This window comes from Schistocerca piceifrons, chromosome 1, assembly GCF_021461385.2.
Source record: "Schistocerca piceifrons isolate TAMUIC-IGC-003096 chromosome 1, iqSchPice1.1, whole genome shotgun sequence".
NCBI lineage: Eukaryota > Metazoa > Arthropoda > Insecta > Orthoptera > Acrididae > Schistocerca > Schistocerca piceifrons.
In genome coordinates this window covers 88742197-88756149 of record NC_060138.1, presented here as the reverse complement: position 1 = coordinate 88756149, position 13953 = coordinate 88742197, and the positions used below count along the sequence as shown (strand labels likewise).

Here is a 13953-nt window from a genome sequence, read left to right as displayed (position 1 = left end):
TTATTGAGACAAGGCTCCTCCATGCTCTACTGTGAAGCCAGTTGAGCCAACAGTTCTCTCTCCATTTCCTGATATTGACCAGAATGGTTTCTTCCTGTGAGCATTTGCTCAATCCCCACACTATGGTGATGGTCTTTGCCTTCCAGACACCTATGATGCACCACAAACTTTGCTAAATCTCCAGTGCCATGCCTGAAGCTACTTACTGTTCTCTAGATAACTTTTATCAGCTCTTCATTTTGTGAGCCTAGCTGCCATTTCAGCCCCTTTATTCTGGCTCAAGAAACCTTACTCAGTATAGACCCGTTTCGTCAGTAAATCTAAGTCTCTTTGCCAAATTCCTGTCAGCCTTTTCTCTCAAATTCGCTGTCTGATCCTTGTGCACTGCCTATCTATTTCTTTGTCCTTGGAACCGTATAGTATTTAAAATACAGATTAAAATGTTTATGTATGTGTATGTCTCTCTGACTAAGTGGAGAAGAAAGTTAATTGGTATCATCATCAACTTTCTTTATGGTATGTGGCAGAAAAAAAACTTGTAGAATACAACTTCCTAACAATATGTACTGGGAGCTTGGAGTTTTATATCAGGGGAGAAAGATGAGAACAGGTAATGGCATTTATGCTGTGATGAAACAAATAAAACTGAAGACAATGTACAACTTACTGTTATCAATTTACACTATGTAACAAGAGTTACTTTTAAGGACACCAGGAATGATTGCTCCTCACTCATAACAAGCAACAAGTTCCCTATTTTTTGCTGAAAATTAAATAGCAGTATGGGATGATATAACAAGCGGATATGTTATTTTCTTCAGTTTGAACAAAATAGATTCCAATAATGAAGTTGTAAGAAGTAAAGATAACAAGATTTAATTATGTTAATTTCTCAGTTGATATTTTTCTCCAGAGCTAATTACTACACAATCATGTACACACACATCACCTGTGCAACTAAGCAGTTCATTCAAATGAGACAATATAGTGTGTGTGTGTGTGTGTGTGTGTGTGTGTGTAAAGAATATTCTATATGGGTGTTCTGTTGCCTGTACACCTCCAATTATTTATATTCCACCATGGACTTTCCATTTCCATACTTAGATTTCAATAATAAGTGATTATTGACTTGATAAAGTACACAGTAACACAGGAAAAAAGCATCAAATGAGTTACTCATTTCCATAGATTCTTTTACAGCTCAATACTTAAACACCACACAACAAAATCAATATGATACCACAAACTGACACACACTGTTATAGACACAACCCACTATAACCTCCACACACTGTTCTAGACACACACATGGAAAAAAACAAACAATCTGTTACCTTAAATTTCTTTCCCTCAGCGCATCAGTGTGTGGGTAAATCTATTCAAATAAAAATTAATATATAATTAATGCAAACTAGTGTGTTTTAACAGACATAAAAGCATGTAGGTATGTAAAAGGAGGAGTGTTTTCAAAGAAATGTATTACTCATAATGATCAAGATTACATGCAATAGCATGCCATGCATATTAGAAAGCAGTTGTCTTCACTAATGATAAATAGGATATAGTTTTTATGGTAGCTTTAGGATCACATTTCAAAGAAATACAAAGCATTTCAGATCATTCTTTTAACATCAAAAGCAAGCAAATGACAAAGAAGCAGCTCTGTTTACCAAATTAATGTGGAGATCACTTTCTTCGGCATAGCTTTCTAGCCTTGACCTTTCTTTTTTCTGCAAATACGAGCAAGTGTGTTAGTATTTTAACTGACAGTGAAGAAGCAAGAGAGAAATCTGAAAAACTAAAAGTTGTCACTCTTAAGCACTTTATCAGAAATTTATTTCCTAATCTACATTTTATGCTTTAAGTTTCTGTTTATAGTTAAGTGAAGCTCAATAACAATATAACTGCATGTATGTAGCTGGCTTAGTCATGCCTCTATAGCACTAGAAAGTTTAAGAAACTTTTAGAGGAAAGGTTACAACAAAGGAATTTATCCAAAGCACCAACAAGTATCAACAAATAAGCAGATTGTTTCCATTAAGTTACATAATCATTTAACTTTTTTATTCAATCATAGCAGAGAAGTTCTTTCTCTTCCGCTGCCAAAATTAACTTTGTTGCCACAAAGTACATATTAAGCCTGCAGAACTCAATAAATAGGTCTGACAAGAAAAGCACAATTAAATAACATTGAACCAGTGCACAAAATACTGCAGAATATGTATATATCATTACCAAGTACAATGGGAACAACAATGCATAATGCCAAATATACAGTCCATAAGTATTTCATATTTATACACCCAAGTACTAAAATAAATTCTTTGTGGCTGGCAAAAAATCTATACTGGGCTACAAGTCTTTATATAGCATAAAACTAAAACAATGGTTTTGAGCAAGGGTATGTTTAAAGCAGAGCAAATACATCAGCAGCAACTAAATAAAACTCAATACTGCTAGATCATATGGTTTGTATAAGCCAATGGAGTTCACTTAATTAGACCATATAAGGGAATTCCACAATCACTTTTCCTTTCTGAAATGTCCACATCTCCTCATCATCTTGTTACTCTCTCATTTTACATTATTTTAGTGAATCCCAGAAAATCTTTCCACTCAAAAGCACTGTGAATCCCAGAAAATCTTTCCATTCGAAAGCACTGTAAGTCCATCTTGGTGACTACCTTACTTGTACTTTTGGCACTATCTACATCTACATCAGCTGGCTGGTGTGGCCAAGCTGTTCTAGGTGCTTCCGTCTGGAACCATGCGACCGCTACGGTCGCTGGTTTGAATCCTGCCTGGGGCAATGATGTGTGTGATGTCCTTAGGTTAGTAAGGTTTAAGTAATTCTAAGTTCTGGGGGACTGATGACTTCAGATGTTAAGTCCCATAGTGCTCGGAGCCATCTGAACCATTTGAACATCTACATCTATACTCTGCAAATCATCGTGAAGTGCATGCCACAGGGTGCACCTCATTGTACAAGTTATCAGGGCTTCTTCCCTCTCCATTCAAATATGAAGTGCAGTCCCTATGCGAGTGATATTTAGAGTGTTGTATATTCTTAGAGTCATAATTTAATGCCAGTTCTTGAAACTTTGTTATTAGATGTTCTCGGGATACTTCACATCTATGTTCAAGAGTCTGCCAGTTCAGTTTCTTCAGTATCTCTGAGGCAGTTTCCCATGGATCAAACAAACCTGTGACCATTTGTGCTGCCCCTCTCTGTTTACGTTCAGTTTTCCCTCTTAATCCTATTTGGTATGGGTCCCACACCCTTGAGCAATATTCTACAATCTGTCGCGCGAGTGATTTGTAAGCAATCTAAGCAATCTCCTTTGTAGATTGATTGCACTCCTCCAGTATTCTACCAATAAACCGAAGTCTACCACCACATAAAGACAGTTTTTAACTATGAGCTTTAACATACGATTTCTAAAACACTGTAGCTGTCTAATAATTTTGTTTATACTAGATGAAATAATTGATAATGATTTAGTTTTCCAAATCCTATATGTATCTTCACATATTATTAATACATTTAATTGTATGAGGTGTGATCAAAAAGTAATGGGAATTATTGTTTTTCTTAAAGAATCTTTATTTATTCATCAATGTTGTCAACTTTGTCCCCTTCAAAGCAATGCCCTTCAGATAACACACACTTGTGCCAGTGCTTTTCTTAGTTTTGGAAGCATTTCTAAAATTCACTTTTTGTTATGGTGTGATCCTGCTTTTTTTTTCTCATCAATGGTAGCAAAACAATGTCATTTCATCATTCTCTTCAGCCTCAGGAACAGAAAGAAATTGTAGGGGACCATGTCCAGTGAATAAGATGGCTGAGGCAACATAACAGTTTTGTTTTTTGCCAAAAAATCACAAATAAGCAGTGAGATGTGAGTAGGAGCATTATCGTGGTGGAATTTCCATGAGAGTTTTGCCACAATTCTGGTCATTTTCTTTGGATTGCTTCAAGCAAATGGCACATAACTTCTAGGTAGTATTCCTTATTCACTGTACAACTGTAACGCAGAAATTCATAATGAACTATCCCAACGTAATTGAGGAAAACAGTGATCCAACTTATAAAATGTTTTCCAGTCTTGGCTCTTCAGGCAGTTTCCATTGAGACAACCGAGCAAGGTGGCGCAGTGGTTAGACACTGGACTCGCATTCGGGAGGACATGATTTCCCTAAATCGCTCCAGGCAAATGCTGGGATGGTTCCTTTCAAAGGGCACGGCCGACTTCCTTCCCCGTCCTTCCCTAATCCGATGAGACCGATGACCTCGCTGTCTGGTCTCCTTCCCCCAAAAACCACCACCGCCATCCATTGAGACAACTGAGCATTCATTTCAACGTCATACTCATACAACCATGTTTCGTGGCCTGCTACAACCTTCTTTAGACGTTCTGGATCATTATCAATTTACTCATAAATTCTGGAGTGATGTCTATGTGATGTCATTTTTGATCAAAATTCAGTAATGTTGGAACAAACTTTGCCACTACATGTCTCATGCTTTAAATATAAGAAAAACTAGAAGAACTTACTTGGCCAAAATCATCAGCAACCTCTATAATGGTGATCTGGTGATTTTCCAGAACCATTTTCTTTACTTTTTCTACAGTATCTAACCAATGTGCTACAGCATAATGGCAGTCATCATCTACAATGTCTTCTCAACATTCTTTGAAATGTTTATACCACTCATCAACTCCTGTCTTACTCATAGCAGATTCATCAAAAGCCACAGTCAACAATTCAAATGTTGTGCTGCACTTTTTCAATTTTTCAAGCAAAATTTATTGAAAATTCATTGCTCCATCTTTTTTGAAAGCAAAATTCACTGAGCACTTGAAAATGTGTATAACTTTTTCGACTGTCAACAATAAACTAAATGCTAAAAGCAGCTGAAAATGAAAATATGCATCAGTAACAGGCATACCAACAACATAAAAAAAAGTTTTGAAAATTGGATGTATAAAGCCCGTGAAATTAAAAAATTCCCATTTCTTTTTGATCGCACCTCATATATTACACTGCCTCTCTTACCAAGACCTAATACTGACCTCTTTTAACATTAAGCATTTTTGTAATCTGCCACATGTATCTATATCGGAAGATGTTTTACTTTACTAGCACTTATTGATTATCATTTTACATCATAAAGACATCTTATCTAACAAATATACTGTGTCGGCTTAATGCAGCTGTCTGGCCCAGCAGTGGAACTTTGACATCAGCCAGTCATTCTGTTTGTGCTGCCCAAGCTCACTTTGTACCTTCACCTTGCCATTGGTTTCTCTCTATTCTTCCCTCCCAACATCATTTTCATCTTGCAGTCCTTAAAGACTGACAAGTGAGCATTAGCCAGATTTGATGAGGATGGGAAAGTAACATCACTGTGGCCTGTTTCCAGGGATCATGCCTGAGATCCAAAATGTCAAGTACTTTAGGGAAACCACAGGAAATCTGATTCAGTGTAACTGGATGGTGGTTTGAACACAGCTACTCCTGAATATGAGTGGGTTATCTAATCACTGTGCTATGATATGAGTGATATCCAAGTTGCTGCTCTCACCAACCAAATTAGTATTCTGGTTGTAGAATGTGTTGTGCACTAAATCAGTGATGATTTCAACAGTTGTTTCAATAGACACATCACATTTATTTATTTATTTATTTATTTATTTACATGCCAAGTTCCACAGGACCAAATTGAGGGGCAAATCTCCAAGGTCATGGAACGTGTCAGTACATGAAATTACATCATAAAAGAAATAACAGATAAAAACACAATTTTTTTGAACCCATAAAAGTCAAGCCATAAGCTTACGTAAATGCAATCAACAATATAACAGAAGAATCAGCTTAATTTTTCAAGTAACTCCTCAACAGAATAGAAGGAGTGACCCATAAGGAAACTCTTCAGTTTTGGTTTGAAAGCACATGGAATACTGCTAAGATTTTTGAATTCTTGTGATACCTTATTGAAAATGGATGCAGCAGTATACTCCACACCTTTCTGCAAAAGACTTACAGAAGTCCAATTTCTGCCGAATATTAACTGAGTGAAAGCTGCTTATTCTTGGGAATAAGCTGATATTCTTAACAAGAAACAACAGTAAAGAATATGCATACTGAGAGGCCAATGTCAAAATACCCAGACTTGAGAAAAGGGGTCGACAAGAGGTTTGCGAACTTACACCACTAATTGCCCAAACTGTCCGTTTATGAGCCAAAAACGTCCTTTTAGAATGGGAAGAGTTACCCCAATATATATTACCATACGACATAAGCAATGAAAATAAGCAAAGTAGACTAATTTCGTGTCGAACGATCACCTACATCAGATACCATTCAAATAGTAAAAATGGCAGCATTTAGTCTTCGAAAAAGCACTGGACGTGGATTTTCCATGGCAGTTTACTGTCTATCTGAACACCTAGAAATTTGAACTGTTCAGTTTCACTAAACACATGCCCATTCGGGTTTTGTTGAACCGTATGTTAGAAACTGTAAAAACTGAGTCTTACGTGATTTAGCGTTAGTTTATTTTATATAAGCCATGAACTTATGTCATGAACTGCAGTATTTGAAACCAAGCCAATGTTGCACACAATATCCTTTATACCAAGCTAGTGTCATCAGCAAACAGAAATATTTCAGAGTTACCCTTATTACTAGAGGGCATATCATTTATATAAATAAGGAACAGGAATGGCCCCAACACTGATCCCTGGGGCATCCCCCATTTGACCGTACACCACTCAGACACCACATCACAGTCAGTATCAAAACCGTGAAGTAAGAGGTGAACCAATTGTGAGCTACTTCCCATATTCCGTAATGGTCCAACTTCTGAAGCAATATTTTGTGATCAACACAATCAAACGCCTTAGTTACATCAAAAAAATATGCCTAGCATTCTAAACCTTTTGTTTAACCCATCCAGCACCTCACAGAGGAAAGAGAATGTAGCATTTCCAGTTGTTAAATGACTTTTATAGATGAACTGTACATCTGATAGCAAATTATGTAATATAAGATGATCAATTATCCTTACATACACATCCTTTTCAATAACTTTAGCAAACACTGGTGGCATACAAATAGGTCTAAAATTGTCTAAATTATCCCTTTCTCCCTTTTTATAAAGTGGCTTTACTACCGAGTACTTTAATTGTTCAGTAAACTGACCATTCCCAAAGGAAAAATTACAAATATGGCTCAATACAGGACTAACATGTGCAGTACAGTACTTTAATATTCTGCTAGGCACTCCATCATATCCATGAGAGTCCCTAGTCTTCAGTGATTTAAGTGTTGCTCAGTCTCCCCCTTGTCTGTATCACACAGGAGTATTTCGGACATCAATCTCTGAAAGTCATTGGCCAAGAGAGTTATACGATTCTCTGTAGAAACTAAATTTTTATTTAATTCACCAGCAATGCTCAGAAAATGATAGTTAAATACTGTACATATATCTGATTTACCTGTAACAGAAATATTTTTACTACGAACTGACTTTATACCCGGAATGAGATTTTCACTCCGCAGTGGAGTATGCACTGATATGAAACTTCCTGGCAGATTAAAAACTGCATACTGGACTGAGACTAGAACTCCCGAGTTTGAGTCTCAGTCTGGCACACAATTTTAATCTGCCGGGAAGTTTGACTTCATATCGTCGACCTTGTGCTGTTGACCAGACACTTCCTTCACAACTGACCATATGGTTTTAATTTTATCCTGTGAATTAGCTATTCTATTTGCATACCACATACACTTTGCCTTCCTAATAACATTTTTAAACACCTTACAATACTGTTTGCAACAGGCTACTGCAGCTCAATTGTGACTACTTCTAACATTTTGATATAATTCCTGCTTTGTTCTACATTATATCCTTATCCTACTAGTCAGCCATCCAGGTTGCCTTTTACTGCTAGTATCCCGTTTAGAGCATTCTAATGGAAAGCAACTCTCAAAGAGCATGAGCAATGTGTTAAGGAAAGCATTATATTTGTCAGCTATGTTATCGGCACTATAAACATCCTGCCACTCTTGTTATTTGATGAGGTTTAAAAAAAACTCTCTATTGCCATTTGATTAGCTTTCCTACATAGTTTGTAATTACACTTGACATTTGTTTGAATACAACAGCCTTTTAGTGTTAAGATTACTGCATCACATGTACCTCCGTCCAAAATAAACTCTCTGTGGACATCCATTGTTCCTGCAGTAGTCCTGGCCTAAATCTCCACCGTTCTCGATCTCCAACTTCCCTCTTACCATTCCAGTAACTCTCTTGCTCTTACTTGGATAAACTCTATTCCCTTGTTTGTTTTCCACTCTAATACTGTTTCATCTCATCACTGCATCCATCAGTTTGGTGACTGTTGGCGGTATTAATCAACAATCTACTACTGCTGCTGAGAGCCCTCACTCCTGCTCCCCCCCCCCCCCCTCTCTCTATCTCTTTCATTCATTTTGTGCATTTCTGTGTATCTTTACTTTTCATTGCTTCCACACTCTGTTTCCGTCCACCTGTAGCCACTGTCTCATGCTTGCAAGTTGTTTAAAATACATTATTAAGCATCTGGACATGGCTTCTTGTCTTCTCTGTAGGTTTAGATTTTGGAGGCTAGAATGCATCACATGTAGGTCTGTCCTTACTTATTTTATATTTTCCTGACTACCTTCTTCATTCTCCAATTACTGAACTGGTACTTAAAATGTGATATATTTTATTTTATCAAGTGCAATGTTAAAATGTTGGGTGTCCAATATCTTAATGTACACAAGCATATCAGAAACCACAACATTGCAGCATACAATAATGGTACAGGGTGAATCCAAGTAAACTTTTGAAAGAATTGTGTACAGCTAGATATGAATATAATGCAGTGAACTGTCTGCACTTGCACAAACTCACCTTTCGAGGAGGAGGAATTGGATTGTGCAGGCCAATTCCAGAGCTTGCAGTCTCAACATCTGATGCAACGGACGATATGCTCTCAGTGGACCGACCATTGGCTAGCCTCCCGGTACTGGAAACCGGGCTTGGTGCTGGTGGCGGAGGCCCCCGTGGTCGCTGCACACCACCGCTTTTATCCAGCACCGCATTAAGCGACTTCAGTGATGGTGGCTCACCAGGTGGCAGAACCTGCTTTGCACCAGCTGTGAACGGCCAAGATTTTTATTAATTGATCCTAAATGAAAAACTTTATTTTGGAATGATAGTAGCTGGAACAGAAATGAGTGTTATTAAGTCTTTTGGATTACATTTTCTTTGGAATGGAGCCATCAAAATGACAGCTTTTGTAAACATCTAAAAAATAACAGTATTGTAATAACGACACTTACAGAATATGTGACATAAAACAGTTGCTGTAACTTACATCCAATTTATACATTCATACAGGGATATGCTATGGTTCATAAGATAATCAGTGTCTTAAACAAAATTAAACAATTGAATTATTAGCTTTGATCTGCCACTTTTCATTTTGTTCTTTGCCAGAAGTACTTATATTTTGTATTGGTGATGTGATTGTGTACAGTGCTGAATTTGATAACTTTACTTTGTTGACAAATAAAAATTTAATTAATGGAAATATATAAAAAGAATGGACTGTTAAGCACCTGTGCTGCACAAATATTTTACAGCATGCTTCTCTATGGCCTATTCTGTGTATACGTCTTATGGCCCTCCTTTTTAAGTGAACATCAGCTGTACAGCCCTATCATTCAGTCCCACAACAACAACAGGTGTGTTGTTGCTGAGTATACTATTTTTAATTTTGGTTATGAACTATCATTGCAAGCTTACTGAGGAGATATAAGGCACTACTACCTTTTCCACATAAAAAATTAATGCAGTTTATCTACCACATGTTTTCAACAACATAAATACCCATAATTGTAAATACAGTTACGAGTTTCTATTGTCAAGAGTTACTTACATTATTTACATTTGTGTGGTGAGAACTGTCTGTTTTATTTGTCATAATTGAGATTTGGTGACACTTGCCTTAAGGTCTCGATTGTTGAAGTACCATAAAATGAGGTGAATCCAACCAGGCGGGGTGAATCCGATCATGTACCTATTTTTCAACATTTGGGTATCTGAGCGTGGCATCTTAACAAGAAAACCACAGCTGACCATTGTTCAGAATTCTTGACCAAGTTTTTTATGAGAGCGGCTTGCTGGAGCACATGGTACCAACAAATGGCATATTTTAGTAGATGTGTAATTCATGTGCTGCACTCTTGAAGTAAATACATCAGTGCAAAAGCTTCTACTGGAATATCAACATTTCTAGTGCTGCTGTTTCATTTTTGTGTTCATAGTTAATACTGCTTAGACATGATGCATGTCTAATTACAAAATGTCATTTTTGTATGGTATATCTGACCATGTGTAGAGAGTCAAATGATTAGAGCAATTAAGTTAGTTAAAGATGGAGGTTTTACAGTAATGAAGTTAATTACAATGTGAAGGAATATTGGGAGCCAGAAGTTGTGTATGTGTTACATTCCTTTGCACAGCTCAATGGTAGGGTACTGTGATGCAAGTGGGTCAGTGGAGTGCCTACTTAAGCAACACAAAGGAGAATGCTGTGCCACTGGCCAGCAGAGGATGTGACAAGAAGCAGCTCACCACTCGCCAAGATGTCAACATCGAGGGCGGTAATCGGGTCAGTTATGCCAGCCGAGCAACACCAGAATGTTCCACTAACCTACAGGGGAAGAAGTACTGTAGACATCAGAGATAGAAAGCCACATTTAAGGACAGGCAGCCAACTCATCATCATCGTCGTCCGTCGTGAGGTGTGTGAGTAATGCAGAGCCTGTACCATTTAGTACCACAATCAGTTCAGGGTCATCACTGTCATCACAGTCATCATAATAGTCACCACTGTAATGTAGTTCATTGCCTAGGAGGCACCAGACTGATGCTGCCTTGTAACTATTATTAGACATCATCAACAGCAGCCAGTGATGGGAGTCATAACTTAGGACGTGATGAGATAACGCACTATCGCCCTTATCCCGGGGTGCTGCCCCCACATATGCCATGACTGGGGCCAGAGCTAGGGACCCCGGCCCATCGACGCCAGACTGTCACAGCTGGGGATGGTCGCTGAGACAGGGTGCTGACCTGTCCCACAGCTGCCACCACACCCTTGAGCCACAATCACAACAGAGGCCCACAGTGCGTGGTTCCAGCCACCACTGTAAAACCCAGTAAGGCCTCAGTGCCATCGCCAAGGCAGCAAGTTCCACCAGCATGGCTACAGTCACTGCAGCAGGTGCACACGTGAGCATCCGCCAGCCACCTTCATTTGCCGCTGAGAATATTAGGAGCAGAAGCAAATCTCGCCTACAGGGTCCACAATAAATGTACTGCAGTTGATCAAGAAATGCTGTTGTTATGTCATCAGAAGCCATCTGGACACATCTTCACCATCCTCTTCCTTGCGCCAGGTAGAGAACCCCTTCTTTGAATCTGGTGACAGCCAGTGGAGGCCCATTAATATGGCCCATTTAAAGCTACCGATTACTATGACATTTTTTTCACTAAACTAATTAGGCCTTGAGACGCATTAGACATTGTGTGCTTTCACCAAGACAAATCCCTTGTTGTGAGATAAAGTTTCTCCTAATTGTGGAGGAAGTTGAGAATGCATACACCATGAAGAACAACACAGGGTGCGTGACAAGACTGGGCAGAGTGTGCGCTTACATACTCCCATCGAGCAGGGTGCAGTGAAATCCATGAATCATCAGGGTAACAGAGTCCTCTCGTTCTGTCAACCATTCAGCCAGCATGATAGTGAGTAGCTTTCACCGATGGTGTGTGCCGGGGTCAAACTGACATGCTGTCAGGCAGGTTGATATACCATTCTTCAGGTATCTAAAACCACTGCCTGACTGTCTGTCTCAAATTCAATCCATAAAACTAAATTCAGGGGCCACCATCTTTCTTTTAAGAAGATACACTGAAGTGACAAAAGTGATGCAATATCTCCTAATATTGTGTTGGACCTCCTTTTGCTCAGTATAGTGTAGCACCTCGACAAGTTGTTGTTAGTCCTCTGCACAAATACTGAGGCTTGCTATTTCTACAGCCACTCATTATTGTGAAAGTGTTGCCAGTGCAGGATTTTGTGCACAAACTGATCTCTCAATTATGCCCCATAAATGTTTGATGGGATTCATGTTGGGTGATGTGGGTGGCCAAATCATTCACCAGAACTGTTCAGAATGTTCTTCAAACCAACTAGGGACAATTGTAACAGGGCACACTGTTATCCATAAAACTCCATCACTGTCTGGGAACATGAAGTCTTTGAATGACTACAAATGGCATTCAAGTAGCTGAACATAACAAGACCCAATCCATTCCATGTAAACGTAGCCCACACCATTATGGAGTCAGCATTTATTTTATTTATTTATTTATTGTTCCGTGGGACCAAATTAAGGAGGAGTCTCCATGGTCATGGAACGAGTCAATACATGAAATTATAACATGATATTAGAAACAGATAAAATGAAATATAAAAAAACATATTCAGATGACAAGTCGTAAGTTTAAATGAAGAAAATCAACAATGTAACACTGGAATTTGCTTAATTTTTTAGCTCTTCCAGGAGTTCCTCGACAGAATAGAAGGAGTGAGCCATGAGGAAACTCTTCAGTTTAGACTTAAAAGAGTTTGGGCTACTGCTAAGATTTTTGAGTTCTTGTGGTAGCTTATTGAAAATGGATGCAGCAGAATACAGCACTCCTTTCTGCACAAGAGTCAAGGAAGTGCATTCTACATGCAGATTTGATTTCTGCCTAGTATTAACTGAGTGAAAGCTGCTAACTCTTGGAAATAGGCTAATATTGCTAACAACAAACGACATTAAAGAAAATATATACTGTGAGGGCAATGTCAGAATTCCCAGATTTTTGAATAGGGGTCGACAAGACGTTCTCGAACTTACATCACATATAGCTTGAACAGCCCGTTTTTGAGCCAAAAATACCCTTTTTGAATCAGAAGAATTACCCCAAAAAATAATACCATATGACATAAGCGTATGAAAATATGTGAAGTAGACTACTTTTCGTGTTGAAGTGTCACTTATTTCAGATACTGTTCTAATGGTAAATAAAGCAGCATTTAGCTTCTGAACAAGATCCTGGACATGGGCTTTCCACAACAGCTTACTACCTATCCGAATGCCTAGGAACTTGAACTGTTCCGTCTCGCTTATAATATGCCTATTCTGTCTGATCAAAATATTGGTTCTTGTTGAATTGTGAATTAGAAACTGTAAAAACTGAGTCTTACTGTGATTTAGCATCAAATTATTTTCCACAAGCCACGAACTTATTTCATGAACTATGTTATTTGTTACTGTTTCAATATTACACACAAGATCCTTCACTATCAAGCTGGTGTCATCAGCAAACAGAAATATTTTTGAATCACCTGTAATACTAGAAGGCATATCATTTATATAAATAAGAAACAGCAGTGGCCCCAGCACCAACCCTTGGGGAACGCCCCACTTAACAGTGCCCCATTGGGACTGAACATCACTACCACTCTCAATATTGTGGAGAATCACCCTCTGCTTTCTGTTCTTAAAGTAAGAGGCGAACCAATTGTAAGCTACTCCCCTTACTCCATAATGGTCCAACTTCTGCAGTAATATTTTGTGGTCAACACAGTCAAAAGCCTTCGTTAAATTAAATAAAACACCTAGCGTTCGCAACCTTTTATTTAATCCATCCAAAACCTCACAGAGAAAAGAGAATATAGCATTTTCAGTTGTTAAACCATTTCTAAAACCAGGTCTTTAAATATGTCTGCTTGTGTCTGTATATGTGTGGATGGATATGTGTGTGTGTGCGCGCGAGTGTATACCCGTCCTTTTTTTTCC

General features: G+C 38.3%; 1 protein-coding gene across 4 annotated transcripts in view; it reads right to left on the bottom strand.

Annotated features, from left to right (window-relative positions):
- Window positions 1–13953, bottom strand: part of LOC124790019 (arfGAP with SH3 domain, ANK repeat and PH domain-containing protein) — a 679824-nt gene that overhangs the window by 17791 nt on the left and 648080 nt on the right. The window contains exons 15-17 of one of the 4 annotated variants that reach the window (XM_047257590.1): window positions 8945–9189; window positions 1671–1730; window positions 1335–1375 (exon numbers count right to left, since the gene is read on the bottom strand). In XM_047257590.1, the coding sequence (XP_047113546.1) occupies window positions 1335–1375; window positions 1671–1730; window positions 8945–9189 (346 nt within the window). The remainder of the gene's footprint in view (window positions 1–1334; window positions 1376–1670; window positions 1731–8944; window positions 9190–13953) is intronic. The other 3 variants (XM_047257597.1, XM_047257575.1, XM_047257583.1) reach the window with 3 other exon arrangements.